The sequence below is a fragment of the Mustelus asterias genome, chromosome 10 (genome assembly GCF_964213995.1).
Source record: "Mustelus asterias chromosome 10, sMusAst1.hap1.1, whole genome shotgun sequence".
Taxonomy (NCBI): Eukaryota; Metazoa; Chordata; class Chondrichthyes; order Carcharhiniformes; family Triakidae; genus Mustelus; species Mustelus asterias.
The window spans coordinates 5416670-5435070 of record NC_135810.1 but is presented as its reverse complement, the minus strand read 5'-3'; the positions used below and the strand labels follow the sequence as shown (position 1 = coordinate 5435070).

Genomic DNA, 18401 nt, shown 5'->3' with positions numbered 1-18401 from the left:
ATGAGATAACATGTCACAAATCAACTTATTGTGCAGCTCATAAAATGGCTAAGTCGGATTGTTTTAGATAAAAGTCGCCCTGTGATGTGCTGCATCTGACGCAAATGTCCTAATAGTATTTTTGTGTGGAGAGATTGTAGCTGAGGGTGAGAAATATTAAGAGTTAATGAACAGCGTATTGTTGTTTACCATTCTGAGCACCACCAGCGCCACATCTAAGCCTTAATAATTTCTAACCTTGCAGTGTAGAGGAGAAAGTAATTATATTTTTCATGGGAAATGAAGCAATGGGAAGAGCAATTAATTGTTGTGCGGAATCTGTTGGGCAATAAATCTTACTGGTGTTAAACTAGCAGTGATCAGAACTGTTTGTTTGCAGTTGCTTTAAGGAAGATTATTTAGCACAGTTAACTATGAGGCAGTAACATGGTAATGCAAACAAGCCCATATCAAATTTCTATTTAAATAAGTCAGTATTTTTCTACAATTTTATATACCGTTGTATGGCTGGATTCTGATGCAGATTTGTTATGGAAGCCAATGAAAAAGCACAGTAAATACATTTTTAATTTAAAAAAATTATTGAAATTTGAAACAATACCATCACTGGGGCTAATTTCTTTTAGTTGCACTATAATTTAGAATGATGAAGCAAAATGTGTTTTCCACAATGCCTAAAGGTCCTCTTCTCTGCTTTGTTTCAGGTTTGAAGTTACAGTTTCTGCTAATAAATTCTGTTTTGTTGCAGTACATGCACTTTTTTTTTCTCTGAGCAGTCTATCTTCTGTTAGCAGTGCCCAGAGATAAAGTTAGAACACGCTTCTGACTGTAATGTGACCAAGATGAGAACAAACAATGAATTCTAACACAATGTTACAAGGTTCCACTTCCTGAAAGGCAAAACAAATGCTAGCTGATTTTTCTGGTCATTCGTTTGTAAAATACATATAATGAAAAGGAAATAATCTAGCTTTGGCGATGGAAATGATATCTATCTGTGTTGCATTGTCCGAATGGTAAAACCCTGGGATTTTGGCTTGAGCAGGAATGGATTAAACTCTTGTAGTCTCTAGATCAATTAAACCATTGAGGATGTTTTGTTACTGCATTTGAAGCGATGGAGGTACAGTGGGTATAGTCCAAATCAATGTAGATATCCCAGGTATCTCTGAAGTATTATTTCAAAATGTGACATTGGTTAAAATATTCCAGAATAGATGATGGTATGATGCTTTACTCCATTGTTTATGGAGCTTGGATCTAGTGTTCAAACTAGGGGAATTTCACAGTAACTTCATTGCAATGTTAATGTAAGCCTTACTTGTGACTAATAAATCAATTTTACTTTAAACTTTACTTTTTACTTCAAATTATGCATGTTCATTGCAGTGATCCCCAGATTTTTCACTTATAAGGAAAGTTTTTCATCCCATTAAAATGTGTATTTGGAATGCCATCCGGTTGCCTGAAAGTGACCAACTATCAGTGCTGCTCAACATTACCGAGTCATCTATAATGAACACCATTTCCTTAACTGCTAAATACTCCTGAGTACTAATTAACTGTCAATTTTTGATGCAGAATGCATCATTAATATTTGCTTAATTGATATTACTTGGACCTGTTAATCTAGGTTAATTTATGTACTAATGAATCCTGAGTCCTAGTTGTGTTTTGTCACCTCTTAGCTTGATTTTTTTTAGTGCCACCCTTGCTGGCCTCCACATGTCAATACCTCACAAGCTTCAACTCATTGAAGTGTTCACCCACACTTGCATCAGCCCCATACTCCATTGGCTCCCCATGCTTCACCATGTCAAGGTTAAGATGTTTTCAAATCTCTCCGACTTATCTTATTAATTTTCTCCTACGTGCGTCTTCCATTTGACCAACTTCAGATGACAGCTGCTCGCTCGTCGCTGCTCACGACGGCTTGCTCAGCCTCTCTGGCGCTGCCCGCACAGAATCTTCATCCAACTCTTATCATAGAATCATAGAAACCCTACAGTACAGAAAGAGGCCATTCGGCCCATCGAGTCTGCACTGACCACAATCCCACCTAGGCCCCACCCCCATATCCCCACATATTTTACCCACTAATCCCTCTAATCTACGCAAGCCAAGACACTAAGGGGCAATTTTAGCATGGCCAATCAACCTAACCCACACATCTTTGGACTGTGGGAGGAAACCGGAGCACCCGGAGGAAACCCACGCAGACACGAGGAGAATGTGCAAACTCCACACAGACAGTGACCCAAGCCGGGAATCGAACCCAGGTCCATGGAGCTGTGAAGCAGCAGTGCTAACCACTGTGCTACCGTGCCGCCCCAAAACAACTTGACCAGTTGTTTGACTGGGCCTTCAGTTTTTCATTCCAGTCTCTTGCACTGCCCAATGTTCATTGATCACAGCATCTTTTTGTGTCTTGTTCCAAAACACACAGGACATCTTTTTGCTCACAAGGAGTGGCACGTAAATGTGAGTCCAGTCTCATGTCAGGCTGAACTTGGAATTTATTTCCAGCATTTCTTCAACACTGGTTTAATTCATGTCTCTACTTGAGTTCACATTCTGGGTGTTTTAAGTCCTGTATGGCTATTGTCATCATTAGGTCATCACCCATTTATGCCCAGTTTGTCCCTCATTGGCTCCCAAATAGGGTGATTATCTTTTTTCCAATTCAGTGCTTTGAAACTTTTTCAAACATGAGTTTTATTTTCTTGAATGGAGAATTGTGTTGCTGTTAAATATGAGTGAACCAAAATAGCTCATTTGGCATTTTGACAGGCCAATTCTCAAGCTTTATTTGGGTTAAGGAATTGCTCCATTATCTCCCTCAAAACTGCAGCAGTCAAAACTGGAATGCTTTTCCACAATGTTCATCAAGTCTTCAGACACGTACCCCCCTCCCTCCAAATCCTGTATGTTACTGACTCACTAATGTGGTAATGTCACTAGACTAGTAATACAGAGACCCAAGCTAATGCTCATGGGGACTGGGTTTAAATCCCACCACAGCAACTGGTGGAATTTATATTCAATTAATAAAATCTGGAATTGAAAGCAAGTCTTAGCATCGATTGTTGGAAAAACCCATCTGGTTCACACATGTCCTTTAGGGAAGGAAATCTTTCAAGTTTACCTGGCCTGGCCTACACGTGACTTCAGATCCACAGCAATGTGGTTGACTCTTCTGAAATGTCCTAGCAAGCCACTCCGTTCAAGGGCAAGTAGGGATAGGCAACAAATGCTGACCTTGTCAGCGGTGCCCACACCCTATGAAAGAATAAGTTTAAAATAGACAATCCTGATTGTTCCATCCAGATCTCCATATATTGTAACTATCAGCACATATTTGAAAATATTTTTGAGATTTAACTGGGACATATGATGCTTTTGGCATAGTAACCCTGACAGCTGGTGTTGTAGCTATTGTGTCGATGTTTTTCCTCCACTAGTGCGACTTGCTGTGTTCCTACAGTGCACATGGACGATTGAAATGAGAAAAGGCGATTACCCATCTGGTAATGTCATCCTCATTCCTTGAGCAGGAACCTACAAAAGCCATCAGTCCCTGTGGGCACATAATGTTGAGACGGGGGGGTTAAGTGAGTTGGTCACTATTTGCAGTTAGTTAAAGATTAGCTCGAGCTGGCAACAGGGCTGTGACGGTTGTACAAATTCTGGAGTTATTTACAATGTAGGAGTCAGCAATGTCCTGAAGTACCGCCTCTCAACAACAACACGCAGGCATTTCCAGGTGCACACTCTGCAAGTGGTTTCCTAGAACCCATCGAGCTAGGTTATACTCCCACAGCTTGTAGAGGACTCCAACAGATGGATAATCTGTCTTCTCGCAAACTATGCAGCAAGCTCGAGCAAAGCACTTATAGCAAGACAGGTTTCAACAGTGTTTATTTTTTTATTGCGGAACATTTATGGCATGCCAGTCTTAATGAAGGTGAATACTTGTCCAAGTAAAGAGAGAAATTCAGGATATATATTTTGCAAAAGAATTGGTGGGCTACATCAAATTTAAAAAGTAGGATTGTTATTGACTAATTTACACTGAATTAATGCTAGTATTGAATGTAACCTATTGAGGTCAGTTAACCCAGTTAGCTAGATGGCTAGAGTATGATGCAGAATGATGCCAGTGGCTCAGACTCGAGGCCCGTACTGGCTGTGCTAGTTCATGAAGGCCTACCTCCTCATCTTGGCCCACACTTGTGGAGTGGTGCGCCTCAAGCTATGTATAATCAATTGTCTTGGTCTCTAAAGAAGAGATATGCCTTTGGCCCTTTGTGGGCTATGGCTGTTTACCTTGCCTGAATGCAACCCAAAGTGAAATGGTATCATCTATGTTGGAAATAGCCCATTTTTCATGGACTCTCATCTGGCTAATAAGTAGATGGCACGCACTGACTGGGGATCTTGTAGGTCTGGAAATTGAGAAAAGATAAATGTGAACTCTGTTGATCTTGAAGAAAGGTGTCCACAAAATCTAGCAAGTTCTGTGTCATGGGCTTCCCCTTTCCCAATTTCAATTTGAATCTGCCACTAAGTCAAGGGAATCTCCAGAGGTAGAATTTTCCCATCCCACCTGCCATGGAAATTATAGCGGGCGAGGGTGGACTATGCAAAGGTCTGGTGAACTTGGGTGGGAATTTCTGGCCTTGGGGCAAGCGCAGCCAGAAATTCCCACCCCGGGAGCCTCCGAGCAGTGATGTCATCAACAGGGTCAGCAACCAATCACATGGCAGTACTCTCTCAGACAGCAAACCAGAAAGTTAAAAGTTCTTAAACCCTTTGTTTTTCATAGCAATTTTTACAGATAGTAAGTGGTTGGGGCACATACATGGGATTAAGGTGGAAACTAAGATATCAGAAACTTGACAAAGAAATTACTATAAAAAATGTGGAATTTATTATCATAATGTGAAAAGTTGGCATTCAACAAATGTAAAATTACTATTTCAGCAGTGAGGCTGTTTAGCAGTAATTATGAACTTAGTACTCTTTAAAAACCCAGTTATACCTCATTCAGCAAAGTGCAACATTTTCAAAAAATTTTCATCTCTCAAGAGTGAAAGTTTCTATCAGTTCAATGATTTCTAATTGATTACAATCTGGAGAATCTTCCGCACACCCTCTTCAGAAATGTAGATTCAGCGCACCTTCTGGATTTCCACATTTAACTGTGGATGTGTGGATTCCATAAAATGCTGTAATTTTCACAGGCACATAGGCGATGAACACTGACAGTGTGGTACTTTGGAATGCAGCTCCTGGAAGTTAGCTCCTTGTTAAAGTGCCGAGTTAGCTGATCGCAGGCACAAAACGATGGATTTAGAGCAGTAGGTCTCTGTTCTCGAGGTTTAGAGAGGGGAACTTGTCATTGTCCTCACTGCTGATCACTATCCGGTGGCTCTTGCTGGCACGCAGCTCAGGTGTATGTTGAATGAGGGCAGGAATAGGTTTTCCTGTGATGTACTCTATATGTGAGCCAACAGGTTATTTATACGTATAGAACCACTGTTCAGGCAAGAGACCACAGAGTTCCCTTACATATAGAACGATATTCTAAAGCGTCAACGCCTTCAGGTTGAAGAAAAAGTTGGTGGAGAAAGGAGAGAGGAACAATTAAAAGGGACTGCGTGCCGTACATTTCACACAAATATTGATAGTTTGTTTAAAATTAATCTCACTTGGCTCCCTACAGATCAAAGCCCTAATTAGTCGCATGATTCAAGCTAGATACATTATGGAAAACATTCCTGTGCTCCGCATTGTCAAACTACGCCATACTATAGCTAGTTAGCATCCAGCAGTGTCACACCAGAAACTTGGGAGGTCCCTTAATCTTGTCCCTACCAATCTGCTTAGGACTTGGGTAAAGGTAATGCGTATCCACTGTGCGTGTGTATGTATGTGCGCGCACCTGCACTAGGCAAATAAAAACCCTGCAAGTGATTGAGGATTTTCTCAATAGCTTGAAATGGTGCAAAAATGATGATGCATTTCTGAATATCAGGGAACTTGCTGGCTGCTCATCATTAACACCGCCCCCCCCCCCCCCCCCCCCCCCCAAACCACCACCACCACCCATGCAATATCGAATAACAAAAAGTGTATTGAAACACAGGAAATGCATGACATGTTGTAGTGGGTTTTCAAAAGTTGTTTGATAAAGTGCCACAGAGGAAACCTCACCAGCAAGCAGATTCACTTAGAGAATGGGATATATTAATTTCAAACATGCACTGACCTGATGGCGCCTCCAGGTCTGTCTCTTCCTAACCTGGTTTATGGGAACAGGAAGACAAGAATGTGATAAAAGTGTGTCCAGTGGCAATAGATAATGATGATATCGAGCTTCACAAGTCCAGTTTCTGTTGCCCGCAGCACAGACCCAACAAAATCAATCTATACAATTCCCAGCAGTCTGAGGAACAGGATTAGGCCATTCAGCATCGCAAGCCTGTATTCCAGTAAGTTGTCTCATTTTTTAAGATCAAAACAAAGGTTTAGAACCTTTCTGATGAATCCATGCTTTCCGGATTTTTACCTACTTTTGACTCCAGGCCCTATCGAGAAACTGTTAACTCTATGTTCCTTGGTATGTTATTATATGTTAGGGTTGACCTCATAGAAGTATTTAAAATTATGAACAGGATTGGTGGAGAGACTGAGGGAAAATGTTGTCCGCTTGTAGGAAAATCCAAACTACAGTCATAAATATGAGTCACTGATACATTCAATTCACTCATAAATCCAAGAAAGAATTTAGTTGAAACTTTTTTAGCCATGAATTTGGAACTCATTACCACAAGATTTGGTTGAGGGGGGATAAGCAAATATACGCTTCAGGGAAAGCTAGATAAACACATGAGGAGGAAAAAGAAATTGAGCAATATGCAATGGGACTGACATGAAGTAGGATGGGGATAGGATCATGTAGCACATAAACATCAAAATACACCAGTTGGACTGAATGGTTTGTTCCACTTATGTTATTCTCTGCATATCCAACTCTCTACCCCTACTAGGTAAGTTTGCCATCTCAGCAGACAGTTGTCCACTGCCTCCGATTTCTTTTTCCCCAACAATGTGAGGGTCTTGTATCACTGTTTGCACCAGTGCTCTAGAGTTCTGTTTTTGCCCAAGAATCCTGCAGCTTAAAGATAACTTTCTCACTGAGCTCTGTCTAATGTGTCTAGAGTTCACTCAGCTGACGATCAAAAATGGCAAAGTTATTTGCACCTTCCCAGGTCAGAATAGATCCCTGAATGACAGCAGTGCCAATATTTGCAGAAATGTGGTTGAGGATCCAGGTCCTTGCATGACAAAACATGGTTAGAGACCAGGCAGCTTCATGCTTGACTCCAGATCTGGTGTAGACCTCCTTGGACATTCCACCCAAGTCCGAAGTGAAGATTTAGCCCTAAGTTGTCCAGAGGGATTACTGAGTTTTGATGAACCATCTATTGGGATATCCTTCCTTAGGTTACGGAATCAAGGTGGGAGAATTGTGATAATGTAAGTCAGCTGTGATCTAATTGAATGGCAGAACAGGCTTGAGGGATGTATAAGTTACAAGAATTAGGAGCAGGAATAGGCCATGAGGTCCCTGGAATCTGCTCCACCATCCAATAAGACCATGGCTGATCAGCCTCAAACACAATTTTCTCATCTCATTCCCCATATTCCTTGGTGTCCAAAACTCTCTCCGTCTCAGCCATGAGGATGAATACTCAAAAGACTGAGCATCCACAGCCCCTGGGCTAGAGAATTTCAAAGATTCACAACTGTCTGATTGAACAAATTTCTCCTCATCTCAGTCTGAAACGGCCAATTCCTTATTCTGAGGTTATGCAATATAAGACACTCAGCCAGTTGAAACAGCTGATCAGCATCGACCTAAAGGAATGGGAGTAGGCTGAATGTCCTACTCCGGTGTCTATGTTCTGATGGTAAATTGGGTTCTGTATGGAATCCAAGCTAAATTTCTTAGGACCACTTCATGTCTGACCTTGACTTATTTTGTGATAGTGGCCTTCCTTCCTTTTGAAGACATTGTCTGTCTTCACGTGTAAAGCAAGATTGTTGCCTTAAATTTACTTTGGAATTTTAAAAGGATAGAGCTGTCTCAGATCTATCTGTAGTCTTTCTAAAGACAAAGTATCCTTTACACAACAAAGACAATAATAGAACTATCACAGTGGTTAGCACTCCTGCCCCACGATGCCAGGGTCCCGAGTTGGATTCCTGGCTTGGGGCACTGTCGGTGCAGAGTCTGCACATTCTCCCTGTGTCTACGTGGATTTCCTCCGAGTGCTCTGGTTTCCTCCCACAGCCCGAAATACTTGCTGGTTTGATGCATTGGCCATGCTAAAATTCTCCCTCAGTGTATCCGAACAGGCACCGGAGTATGGCAACTAGGGGACTTTCACAGTAAATTCATTGCAGTGTTAATGTAAGCTGATTTGTAACACCAATTTTTTAAAAAATTATTTAATCCACAGATATTCATCTCTAGGGCAGATTGCTAAGCAATGTATAATTAATTAAGGCATAGATAGGTTTTGTTTTATCTTATGCTTTATATGTTTATATGACTGGGCTCATTCTGCTTCTCCATCTAGCTGCTTGGGTTAATATGGAAAGGGTATTTCTCTATAACACAGCTATATGAAGCATTGACATAAAAATAGCACTTTATTGATCTGCTCAGAATGATTAGCATTTTGAAACCTATCTAGTCAATGATTGCCTTAAAATGAAGTAACTTACCGATTAATGTTATTGTACTGATTAGTCTCAGTTAGTGTGCATCTTAAATTGAGTAAAGGAAGAAGCTAATCTACAATGCTGGGGGTAAGGAAATAGATTCTCCGGGTGGCTGTTTTGTCCCCACAAAAAATAGGGAAAATGAGATTTGGGGGGTAACGTGAAATCTATTTTATCTGTCATGTGTTTTCGGAGCTTCACTGCTAGTCCTCCCACAAATCAGCCATCTTGATTTCAGCAGAATTATTGGGTAGTGTTTTAATTGCGCACCTTTCTTCAATTGCATCACACCCAGAGTAGAAGTTGCAGAATTAACTTCTTTAATTTGCTTACCGTCAGAGTTTGTTCATAACCTGAAATGCAGTTCAAATGCATTTTTTTTTGCTTTGGGAGTAGTTGAAGGCCCTTGCATGCTGCCTGATGTCTAAACCAATGTAACTCAAGTTCTTATAAGTCCTGGTTTTGTGAGCGACAAAGGTGAGATTCATAGGTGCTAGGGACAAAATGTTTCTTCACTTTCCGCATCTGCGTGGGAAGTGAATGCTACCATACAAATTTAGTGTGAACAGTTGCAGATAAAAGTCTCCTAACCCGACAACCTGTTAATTTCAAATCCAAACGAGCACCCCTGCTGTGCGAGTGTGAAATTTACTTTTCATATTGGTGGGTTTTCTGGCTTGTGTTAAAACTTGTCAATTTATTTGCAAATTACGTGCAGTCTTTTATCAATTGCTGTGGTCTCGCACTGTCAGAGATTTCGCTTGATAATTTTGCATGAAGCCTTTGCAGCCGGTGAGAAGGTGATACTTCCATTATCACCAGTCCAGTGTGGATTTAAAACCATGTTGTCAACCCAAGAGAGCTGTGTCGTAACACCCAGTGCCTCTCAGACCCTAGGATTGCCAAGTCTGCTTGGAATGTATTCTGGGCGGCTTCATCACGGGCCTGCCATTGGTTTCCCCACATGCTAGTTGTTGTGCTCATACCACTTAGCCAACAATGGCAGCTACAATGCCCTCAATACTATTTGTCCCAGAAGCCATTGTACCCTTCGCGTGGTAGCTGGGGTCAGACTGCTATCCTGTTCTGGCCACAGCAAAGTGAAAGAACAGAATGCCCCTTGTGACTTTGCTCAAAGGAATGTCTGAGACAGTAAATTTTATTTCTGGATCATCCCAGGACAGTCCTGTAGGCTTGATAATCCTATGGGGATCTCTCTTCTCCCCCACACCCCCCCCCCCCCCCCGCAATTTTATTTTCAAAAATTAAATAATACTTTAATTTAAAGTATGGTACTGTGGATAACCGCCAAGAATTGTGGGGTGGTTTTTGTTCTGGGTTGGAGAGGGGGTAGCTTTTAATGTTTTACTGCCACCTAAAGGTACTTACAAATGAGCAATGCAGAATCTAGCCATCTTTGTGTAGTTGCATATTGCATAAAAACCTGAAAGATACAATAACTTCATTATAAGCTTAGATAATTGTTGCGCGCACACATTTTGCACAAGTTGATATTAGAAATAGTTAAAGGATATTTGTGTTTTGCTCTCTTTATGTTTTTAACCAAAGGTACAGTAAATGCTTATTTTGCTGTACGGTACTAATTCAGTATTTGTAACTGCAACCTTTTGACAACTCATTTTATGCATGCTCTGTGATGTATGTTGTATACTGCATTCAGGGTTTTTTTTTGTTTTTTTTCTCCTCACCTACCTGCAATGTACTGCTGTTCCCATGACGCACTTCTGCTTGCTGTTTACCTGTATGTTAATACGCTTGAACCCCATTGGTCCATTGCCATCATATGCTCGCTGCCTGCTATTTAAGACTCAGTCGGCTGCCAAATCTGTGAAACGACCCCTCGAGGCAACCTTTGACCTGGTACTTTGACCTTTCACCTTCTTGCTTTGCATGCACTGTAGTGATAGTAAAAATAGTATGGTAACTTAATAGATTTTATTTTTAATTTTATTATAAATGCTTCTAATTAGATGTTTGTTGGAAGGATATTATGTTCATACTAACTAAATGTACTGGTCATTAAAAAACCATACTGTTAAATGTAGAAGTTATTTTGTGGAATATCAGATGTTTGCTTCTTGCATTTCAGGTATAGCAGCAAATAGCCTTCACTGCACACTATTGAGTGTACATATTATAGTTTAAATTCATGATAATTAATTTGTGTTTTGATAGCATTATGATGTGTGGACTTTGTACCGATCTGCTCTATTTAAATTGTTTAACTGTGTTTCCAAATTCCAATATAGTGAGAGTATTTTCATTAAATGTATGTTTTTTTTGGTCAAGAACCAATTTCCTTTAAAATAATGCAGATCTGTTTTCTGTAATGCAATAATGTCGAGTATCAGCATTAATTACTTGTATTTTGTTTAAAAAAAAAAAAAACTACGCTTATACCTTTTACAGAAAACCTGTCATCAGACAAAAGTGTTTTTTTCGTACAATTTGACTAATACTTTCAGTGCATGACAGGAATTTCAAAACTCTCTTCTCTATTTATCACACTTGTCTTACTAAATCCCTCATTCACAGGCCTTCCCACCAGGTGTCCTTCACCACTTACCAAAGAGACCAGCCCTTGAAAAAAGCAATGGCACCAGCACAATCTTTAATCCTAGTGTTTTGCACTACCAACAAGCTCTCGCCAATGCACAAATGCAGCAGCCAACATTTTTTCCAACAGGTACGTCCATTCCCCCTTACTGAGAAAATTATAACGTTATGCTGTTGACTTGCTCGTATAAGATAATGTAACCATTACCACACAAGTTTGATGTTCAAAGATTTATTTCTGCTTGTTACGCCTTACTTTGCTTCTTGCTAGCACTTGCATCTGCATGTTACATGAAGTAAAACGGCTTTAAATGCTGTGTTTAATTTATTCTGATAGGACAAGACTCAACAGAAAACGCCTTTGATGTACTTTAAAACCTGTCTTTCCTTTAAATGTTTCCATTGAACCCAGTTCAAATTATGTGAATCATTCATTTGTTTGAAATTGCATGAAATGTCTTGGAGGCAGGTTGTATGTCTATGCTGATGGTCTTCAGAGATAGCTTCACTTGTGTATTTTTCATCAAAAAGAATTTCTGTAAATTATTACTTTTGCGGCGATAGACTTACCTGAAGCTGTTTAAAAACAAGTAATTTTAATGAGATCAGTACTTGCAGTGAATGTAAAATATTTGATTTAAAAGATCACACCACGCTAAACAGTAACACTTGACATCAAAGGATTATTTAGTAGTAAATGCTTGGATATGCTATATTTTGACATCTTTAAAGCTTCTTGTTTTTCTGTGCATAGTCTTGATGATGTACAGCTTTTAAGCCTGTTTCCTTTTTGTTGCTAGTAACTGGTTACCACCACTGGTAAACCTCCCTAACTATTGCTTGTGCTATTAAAAATCAATCGTACTCAAATGCCATATTCTGAGCAAGCTCCATTTAAATAATAAGCTTAGTCTGGGCCCTTAGTGTCCCAAAATGTATAGCTTAGGGGGATTAGTGGGATGGGGCCTGGGTGGGATGCTTTGTTGAGGAGTCAGTGCAGACTCGATGGGCCGAGTGGCCACTTCCTGCACTGTAGGGATTCTGTGAAGATACTACTGTTTTGCTACTTTATCCTTGACTACAGTTCAGAGTAGCGTATGATCAAACATGCTCAGAATGAAATCACCAGTTCACGTTTTTAACAGACTAATGGGCGGCACAGTGGTTAGCACTGCTGCCTCTTAGTGCCAGGGACCTGGGTTTGATTCCCGGTTTGGGTCACTGTCTGTGTAACGTTTGCATGTTCTCCCCGTGTCTGCGTGGGTTTCCTCCCACAGTCTGAAAGACATGCTGGGTAGGTGCATTGACCCGAACAGGCCCTGGAATGTGGCAACTAGGGGAATTTCACAGTAACTTCATTGCATTGTTAATGTAAGCCTTACTTGTGACTAATAAATAAACTTTAAACTGTGTTTATTTTTCATTCTAATTGCCTTTGAGAATCCTACCCCACAGAAAGTGACCAATTGGCCCATTTGCCAGCTCTTTGGAACAACTATCCAATTAATCCCACCCCAGTGCTCTTTCCTCACTTGTAATCCCTCTAAAAGTAATCAGTCACTTATGTTGCTAAACTGTTAATCCGTGTTAGATTCTTTACTGGCAAAAGAAAAACTACAGCGATAAATTTTAAATATTTTCTGTAAACTAATGCTCCCACACAAGCAAAAACTGAGGAACCGATAACTGCATTTTGCACCTTATTTTGCCTTTATTATTCTTGAAAAATATGCAAAAATGTATATACAAACAAGGCCATTAAAATTATTTAGTTAACGTGATTTGCTTTGAACAATCAGTTGTAATGCAAAAAATGTATTTTACCTGCAGTAGTTAACCCATTTAAATGTTAAAGGAATATAAACTTCAAGAAAAATACTTGCAAAATATTGATCTACTGATTAAATGACATGTAATTAGATGGACTGTTTCACTGACAACATCGGTGCTGAAAATATGATTCATTCAGAATTGCTAATTTGGTTTAAGCTTTTTAAAAACTGCAGCAAATTAGTCTGTAAATGAAAAGTAAATAATGTTGTTGATAATCGAACCGCATAAAAATTAATCGTGATTCGTTATTTGTGTAAACAAAGACTAATTCTTGGAGCAGAGGCCAAATCTAATTAGATTTTTTTATTAGGAATCTGTTCTTCATGGCTTTATTTAATACAATTTATTGTTATATAATATTAAAAATAGACACTTTAATATTTACGTGCGTCACTCAGCCCAGAGTGTGATGCAGAGTGATGCCAGCCGCACACGTTCAATCCTTGTTCTGGCAGTGGCACTTCATGGAGGTCAGCTTCATCCCACATTTGATCTGGTCGTGCTGCCCCTCAAGCTATATAACCGGTTGAGAGATGTTTGTGGCCTTTTGTGGATGATGGCTAATTACCAGTGCCCTTGCGCTACGATATTTCAAGAGACGCAGCGTGATGGCACAGTTGTTAGCACTGCTGCCTTCAATTCCAGCTTGGGTCACTGTCTGTGTGGAGTCTGCACCTTTTCCCCGTGTCTGCATGGGTTTCCTCCCACAGTCCAAAGGTGGTGTGCAGGTTAGGTGGCTTGGCCATGCTAAATTGCCCCTTAGTGTCCCAAGATGTGTAGCTTAGGGGGATTAGTGGGATGGGGCCTGGATGGGATGCTTTGTTGAGAAGTCAGTGCAAACCCGATGGGCCAAGCGGCCACTTCCTGCACTGCAGGGATTCTGTGAAAAGATACTGCTGTTTTGCTACTTTTTCCTTGAACACAGTTCAGAGTAGCATATGACCAAATATGCTCGGAATGAAATCACCAGTTCGTGTTTTCTGCTTTTTAGCCCAGTCTCTTAAGTTTTTATTTATAGTTGCTACTGTCTCAAAGGACATTAAAACTCAAAATAGCCCTTGTTCCATCTCTGCTTTCATTGTGCTATCAGATATCAATGTTCTGCAGGTCCCGTGGTTTATCACAAGGACTTCTATTGTTTTTTTTAAGAAAAGTATGTTACTGATGAGCCCTTGGTGTAAAAATAAATTCTTGCACCTCATTAAACAATGAATTTCTAAGAGGGAAGAGGAGCATTTTGAGTTTTGGACTGAATCTAGCAGTGTTATAACTAACTTGAGATGTGGAAGGTTTTTTTTGTGTTTGTGTTTCAAAGTCTTGGCTTTGTGATCTAACACTAACCATGCGTTTTAATACTTTTTTTCCTCCCAAATTCACCTTTCTAAATGTTCCACTGCATGGTGGCAGGGTCGGTGTTTTGCATGACTCCTCCAGCTACAACTGTTGGTAGGTTTCACTTTTTGTTTCCTAACCTTGAATGTAATGATATTTAATGAGAAGCTCGTTTTTTAAAAAAAAATCATCCTAATCACTTTTTAATTTGCCGCGAAAATAAATATATGCTTTGAAATAGAGAATTAAATCGTCAAGTTATTTCTTGGGTTAACCTGAATCTGAAGAAGTTAATTTTAATGTAGAATTTATTTCACATCTCAGTTTTGAACCAAGATTTTAATCACCTTGTGCATTTTCTTTGAGACGACGGTTAAGAGTTAGGGTAAAGCAATACATTTTTATAATTTTGAGTAACTCAAGTTGCTGTATCAAAGCACAGCACGCATTTACCTATTGTCTTGAATTCATTACGACTGTCATTTTGGAACAAAGACTGGCTGAGAAATTTACTACTTGTTCTTGCAGCCCATACGGTGCGTATAATCCGCACCCATAATCTATATAACCTGTGAGGCCTTAGTTGGAAATGGAAAACCTGTAGTAAAATTAGTGCGAAATCTGATTTTCCGCTGTAAAATCCTTCTATATGTAAATACCTCTTTAAGCACCTTGGTTTTACTTGATAACGTTGAATCTGTTCGAAGTAAGTTAGAGAATCAAGTCTTAATATATTATGTATCAGAGTCTCCCAGAGAAGTTCAGGGAGGTACATTCTTAAAAAACTTCTCTTACTAACGAACATTCGAAAACAACAAAACCAATGCAGGCATCATTAAGTTTATTTGACCTATCTTTTGATAAAAGCTTTTAAAGTATATAACAGTTAAAATTTGGAATTGAATGCTTTCCTTTGGCTTTGGCCTTTATTAAAAATGACAGCGTACCATTATGAAAAAACATATTCTCAGTGTAGTTTTGTTTACACTTTCTTAATACCATAAGAAGGGAGGAAAGTTGAAGAATATTCGAAGTTGCTTTCTCCCCATCCCCCTAGCTTCCTATTGTATGTTCTCTGGGAAACACTGATTATGTTGGCATTGGTCCTTTTTAATTGTGATTGTAATAAGCTTTTTTCCTTTCTCTTTTTTTTAATTTTCTCCCATGCTTCCTTGCTTTGCATTATGATTGCATGTCACCCGCTGGTGTAACCTCCTCCTCCCTCCACGATGGCTTTCTGCTATGTGATATCTGCCATGCCCAAAAACAAAATACAACACATGTCATGGTTGCCATGTGCCGCACCCTTCTGTTCATTGCTTCCATGGTTCCCCTCCTGAAAGTACCCTTGATGCACAGTGCTACGCCCGCCACTGTCTCTGCAGCAACAACACCTGCCACAAGCGTTCCCTTCGCCGCAGCAGCTACAGCCAATCAGGTTTGCTCCTTTTACAGCTTTCTTTCATAAACCCTCCCCCCCCACCCCACCCCACAACTCTAAACGAGTTCTCGTTTCTAAAATCTTGGTGAAATTGTCAAACACCCGATTGCCGGAAAACCAAATTGAATACTTGCCGAGCAGGTGCTTGTTTAGAGTTGTCATTTATCCCAGACAACAGTATGTTTTTTGTGTGTTCTGTGCTGCATTATTTTTCATTAATTTCAACCTCGCTGTACTAATCACATTTTTTTGTTTAAAGTTCATTAAAACAAAATTGCACTGTTGTTGCGCTACACAGCAAAACATAATTTATTAAGTAAATACTTTTGGTATGAACACAAAAAATTGGAAGATACTTCTAGATAAGTTCCTTTGTTCCTGAACATGCCATCTATTTTGGAGGAAATGTGTTTGTTTTTTTTTAAAATACTGTGTTTTTAATGTAACTTTTCACATTTTTGCAACTAAATCGAGTGGCATGATGAGTCAACACTGTTTTATATTGATATATATATACGGACAGAAACCTTGTGTTGTTTTTTAAGAATTTATCTTAGAAATACGAAGAATTGATTATTCAGTGGAAGCAGGCGTGGTGTTTACTTGGGCAAAATGATAACTAGCTGTACCTCAAGTCCACTGCCGCTGTTGGAAGGGTTTTTGTCGATTCTTAAAACAGGGAGTGTTGAAATGTAATATGTAGGTCTTTCTTCAAGGGCAAAGTGGAAGATTGCTTTCATCGAACCTGCTAGATATTAGCAGTCAGCAAGAATTCCACCACCATGTTGGTCATGCTTTCTATGGTGAAGGAAGGGGAGCTATGGCTGATTTCTAGGATCTGATGGTACTCATTGCAACACAATTTCTCCCAAGTCTTTCTATTGTCTCTATAACTATATCCTATTTCTACACCTCAACATGTTACAGATTATACAGAAAGATAAAATAATGAACATTAAAAATTGCTGCTAACTCTAGCTTCAAATAGGTCTTACTAATACAACTAAAATTTGGAATTGAATCCTTTCCTTTGGCTTTGGCCTTTATTAAAAATGGCAGTGTACCATTATGAAAAAAAAATATTCTCAGTGTAGTTTTGTTGACACTTTCTTCCTGTACTCCAGCACCCATGAAACACATTTGTTTTCCCAGAAATACTTATGCCTCAATGCTTGTAATAGCAAACAGCCCTGGTTACTACCAACATTTAATCTGCATCAATAAAATAGTACGAGAAATCGGCCAGAAAACTATAGGCTGGTCAGTCTGACTTCAGTGGTGGGCAAATTATTGGAAATAATTCTGTGAGACAGGATAAACTGTCATTTGGAAAGGCGCAGATTGATCAGGGCTAATCAGTATGGTTTTATTAGGGGAAGATCGTGCCATACTAAATTAATAGAATTTTTTGAGGAACTAACAAGGGGGATTGATTAGGGTAGTACAATGGATATTGTTGTCTACATGGATTTTAGTAAGGCAGTTGACAAGATCCCACATGGCAGATTGATCAAAGAAAGAGATCTCATGGGACACAGGGGAAGGTGGCAAGTTGGATCCAAAATTGGCTCTGGCAGGAAGCAAAGGATAATAGTCGGTGGATGTTGTTGTGAATGGCAGTTTCCAGTCATATTCCATGGGGCTCAATTTTAGGGCCCTTTCTGTTTGTTGTATATATTAATGATTTAGAGTTAAATGTGGGAGGCATGATTGGGAAATTTTCAGATGACAGAAACTGGCTGTGTGGTTGATAGTGAAGAGGGTAGCTGTCGCCTTCAGAACAACATCGACAGTTTGGTTGAGTGGGCAGAGAAGTGGCAAATGGAATTCAATCCGGGAAAGTGTGAGGGAATGCATTTCGTGAAGGCAAACAAAGCAAGGGAATACTCAATAAATGGGAGGATATTGAGAGGGGTGGAGGAAGTCCCAGACCTTGGAACGCATGTCCACAGGTCCTTGAAGGTGACAGGACAGGTGGACAAGTTGACACATGGAATGTTTTCCTTTACTGGGGGAGATATTGAAAACAAAAGCAGGGATGTAATGGTGGAAGTGTATGAAACGCTGGTTAGGCCACGGCTGGAGTTTTGTGTACAGTTCTGGTCACCACATTACAGGAAGGACATAATTCTTCTGGAGAGACAGCAGAGGAGATTTACAGAAATGTTGCCAGGACTTGAAAATTGCTGCTATGTGGGGAGATTGGATAGGATAGGGTTGTTTTCCTTAGAACAGAGGAGGCTAAGGTTTGACCTAACTGTGGAGTACAGAAGTATAAGGGACCTAGACAGAGTAGACAAGAAAGACATGTTTACCCCTAGCTGAGGGGTCACATACTGGGGGCATAGATTTAAGGTGATTGATAGAAGGATTAGAGTTGACATGAGGAAAAGTTTTTTCCCCCCAGAGGGTGGTGGGTGTCTGG

General features: G+C 39.8%; 1 protein-coding gene across 16 annotated transcripts in view; it reads left to right on the top strand.

The window, feature by feature from the left end:
- mbnl2 (muscleblind-like splicing regulator 2) overlaps positions 1–18401 on the top strand; it is a 114008-nt gene that overhangs the window by 75877 nt on the left and 19730 nt on the right. For 4 of the 16 annotated variants that reach the window (XM_078221515.1, XM_078221512.1, XM_078221514.1 and 1 more), the window contains exons 6-8: positions 10621–10674; positions 11350–11500; positions 14611–14649. The exons of 1 other annotated variant lie outside the window; for it this stretch is intronic. In XM_078221515.1, coding sequence (XP_078077641.1) covers positions 10621–10674; positions 11350–11500; positions 14611–14649 — 244 coding nt within the window. 11 more of the 16 variants (XM_078221524.1, XM_078221525.1, XM_078221522.1 and 8 more) reach the window with 9 other exon arrangements.